The sequence below is a fragment of the Sardina pilchardus genome, chromosome 18 (assembly GCF_963854185.1).
Source record: "Sardina pilchardus chromosome 18, fSarPil1.1, whole genome shotgun sequence".
Taxonomy (NCBI): Eukaryota; Metazoa; Chordata; class Actinopteri; order Clupeiformes; family Clupeidae; genus Sardina; species Sardina pilchardus.
The window spans coordinates 347,093-349,592 of NC_085011.1; the positions used below are offsets into that span (position 1 = coordinate 347,093).

The window sequence follows — 2,500 nt, forward strand, 5'->3', positions numbered from 1 at the left end:
GTTTGTGTGTATATAATTCTTTAGGCCTATATATTCTATATACTGAAATTTCTGATGACATGACTATTCATATTACAACTCCGCCTCTTTAATTCAGCTGTCGGCTTGAAGCCTCAAAATATTGTAAACAAAGTAGGCTAGCATAGTTGGCTAGCTTATTATAGTCTACCGGTTGGACTGTTCAGCTTCCCCATGTGTGTTTAAGTTTCAAGGTAGGCTAATACCTTTTCTCCTCGGGACAAGCTCTTTTGAGTCTTGGAGTTGGAAAACATTGACATGATCAGTCAACTTGAATGCAAGAGTTTTAATAAAATGTGTGCAGTATGCTATGATGCTAACCGGATTTTATTATAATTTTAGCTTGTCGTCTTCTATGTGTCATTGCTTTCATGATTCTGAATGAGCATGTGAGGGGCAGGTGTCCATTGAGCGCGTGCAAGAGAGAGAGGGAGAGCGAGAGAAAGCGGGCCAAGGAGAGGGGGTTTACTTCTACACAGTTTGGATAACACACACACACACACACACACTGCATTATGGTCAGGTGTGGCGTACCTCGGCCTCATCAAAGGTGAGCAGAAGGTCAGACGTGCCAGACAAGATGCCCCGTGAGCCGTCAATCAAGTGGTCTCGGGCGGGGACAGAGTACGGATCCGCCTTCAACATCTGGGCCGCCTGCACGAGCTTACCACTGGCATTCTCTACTCTAAGAGAGAGAGAGAGAGAGAGAGAGAGAGAGAGAGAGGGGGGGAGAGAGGGAGGGGGAGAGAGAGAGAGAGAGAGTGAGAGAGAGAGAGGGAGAGAGAGAGACAGGGAGGGAGAGAGAGAGAGAGAGAGAGAGAGAGAGAGAGAGACAGGGAGGGAGAGAGAGGGGGAGAGGGAGGGGGGAGAGAGAGAGAGAGGGAGAGAGAGAGGGAGAGAGAGAGAGAGAGAGAACAGAGAGAGAGAGAGAGGGGGAGGGAGGGGGAGAGAGAACAGAGAGAGAGAGAGAGAAACATGAATGCATATGAATAAAACCGTAAGTCTATATTTACAGGAAAAGCAGGAGTGTCACACAAAAACACCATTGATTAGGTGTTCTGTTATGTTTATAAACACATACATCTCCACCTTGTAAAAGCAGGTGTAATCCAAACAGCAGATCCAAATCCAAACGTTGACGCACACACACACACACACACACACACACACACACACACACACACACACCCCAGCACTAAGAGGCAAGTAAAGTGGAATGTGTGTGTGTATGTGTATGTGAGCACCATCTCTTTAATTTGGTAATTTGAAGTTTGTAGTAACTGGTGAGTTTGTAAAACACACACACATACACACACATACTGTATTCCACTTGCCTCTTAGTGCAGGGGTGTGTGTATGTGTGTGTGTGTGTGTGTGTGTGTGTGTGTAAACGTCTTGTGTGCATGTGGGTATGCATCTTCCCGGATTAACACATTTGCAGACCAGCCTGCTGTCTGGTGTGTGTGTGTGTGTGTGTGTGTGTGTAGAGAGGGGGTGGAGGTGAGTGTATTATATGACCTGTCTTTACCACCAAGAGAGAACACACCCAATACCCCAGTTACCCACAATTCCTCAGTCCAAGCAGCATCGCAGGGCCTAATTATAGCCCCCTCAAATTCCACCACTGAGATGGGGGGGGGGGGGGTGAAAACCGTCTGGGAGATTTAGAACAGTGCTGTAGTGTTATAGAACAGTGCTGTAGGGGTAATAGAACAGTGCTGTAGTGTAATAGAACAGTGCTGTAGGGGTAATAGAACTGTGCTGTAGGGGTAATAGAACTGTGCTGTAGTGTAATAGAACAGTGCTGTAGGGGTAATATAACAGTGCTGTAGGGGTAATAGAACTGTGCTGTAGTGTAATAGAACAGTGCTGTAGGGGTAATAGAACAGTGCTGTAGGGGTAATAGAACAGTGCTGTAGTGTAATAGAACAGTGCTGTAGGGGTAATAGAACAGTGCTGTAGGGGTAATAGAACAGTGCTGTAGGGGTAATAGAACAGTGCTGTAGAGGTAATAGAACTGTGCTGTAGTGCAATAGAACAGTGCTGTAGTGTAATAGAACAGTGCTGTAGGGGTAATAGAACAGTGCTGTAGGGGTAATAGAACAGTGCTGTAGGGGTAATAGAACTGTGCTGTAGTGTAATAGAACTGTGCTGTAGGGGTAATAGAACAGTGCTGTAGTGCAATAGAACAGTGCTGTAGGGTAATATAACAGTGCTGTAGGGGTAATAGAACTGTGCTGTAGGGTAATAGAACTGTGCTGTAGGGTAATAGAACTGTGCTGTAGTGTAATAGAACTGTGCTGTAGGGGTAATAGAACAGTGCTGTAGTGTAATAGAACTGTGCTGTAGGGGTAATAGAACTGTGCTGTAGGGTAATAGAACTGTGCTGTAGGGTAATAGAACTGTGCTGTAGGGTAATAGAACTGTGCTGTAGGGGTAATAGAACAGTGCTGTAGTGTAATAGAACTGTGCTGTAGGGTAA

The 2,500-nt window shown here is 45.6% G+C and overlaps 1 protein-coding gene across 1 annotated transcript in view; it reads right to left on the reverse strand.

Moving 5' to 3' along the window:
- The window catches only part of LOC134063627 (vinculin-like), a 69,664-nt gene that overhangs the window by 49,072 nt on the left and 18,092 nt on the right, over positions 1 to 2,500 (reverse strand). The window contains exon 3 of the mRNA XM_062519235.1: positions 553 to 703. Within this exon, the coding sequence (XP_062375219.1) occupies positions 553 to 703 (151 nt within the window). The remainder of the gene's footprint in view (positions 1 to 552; positions 704 to 2,500) is intronic.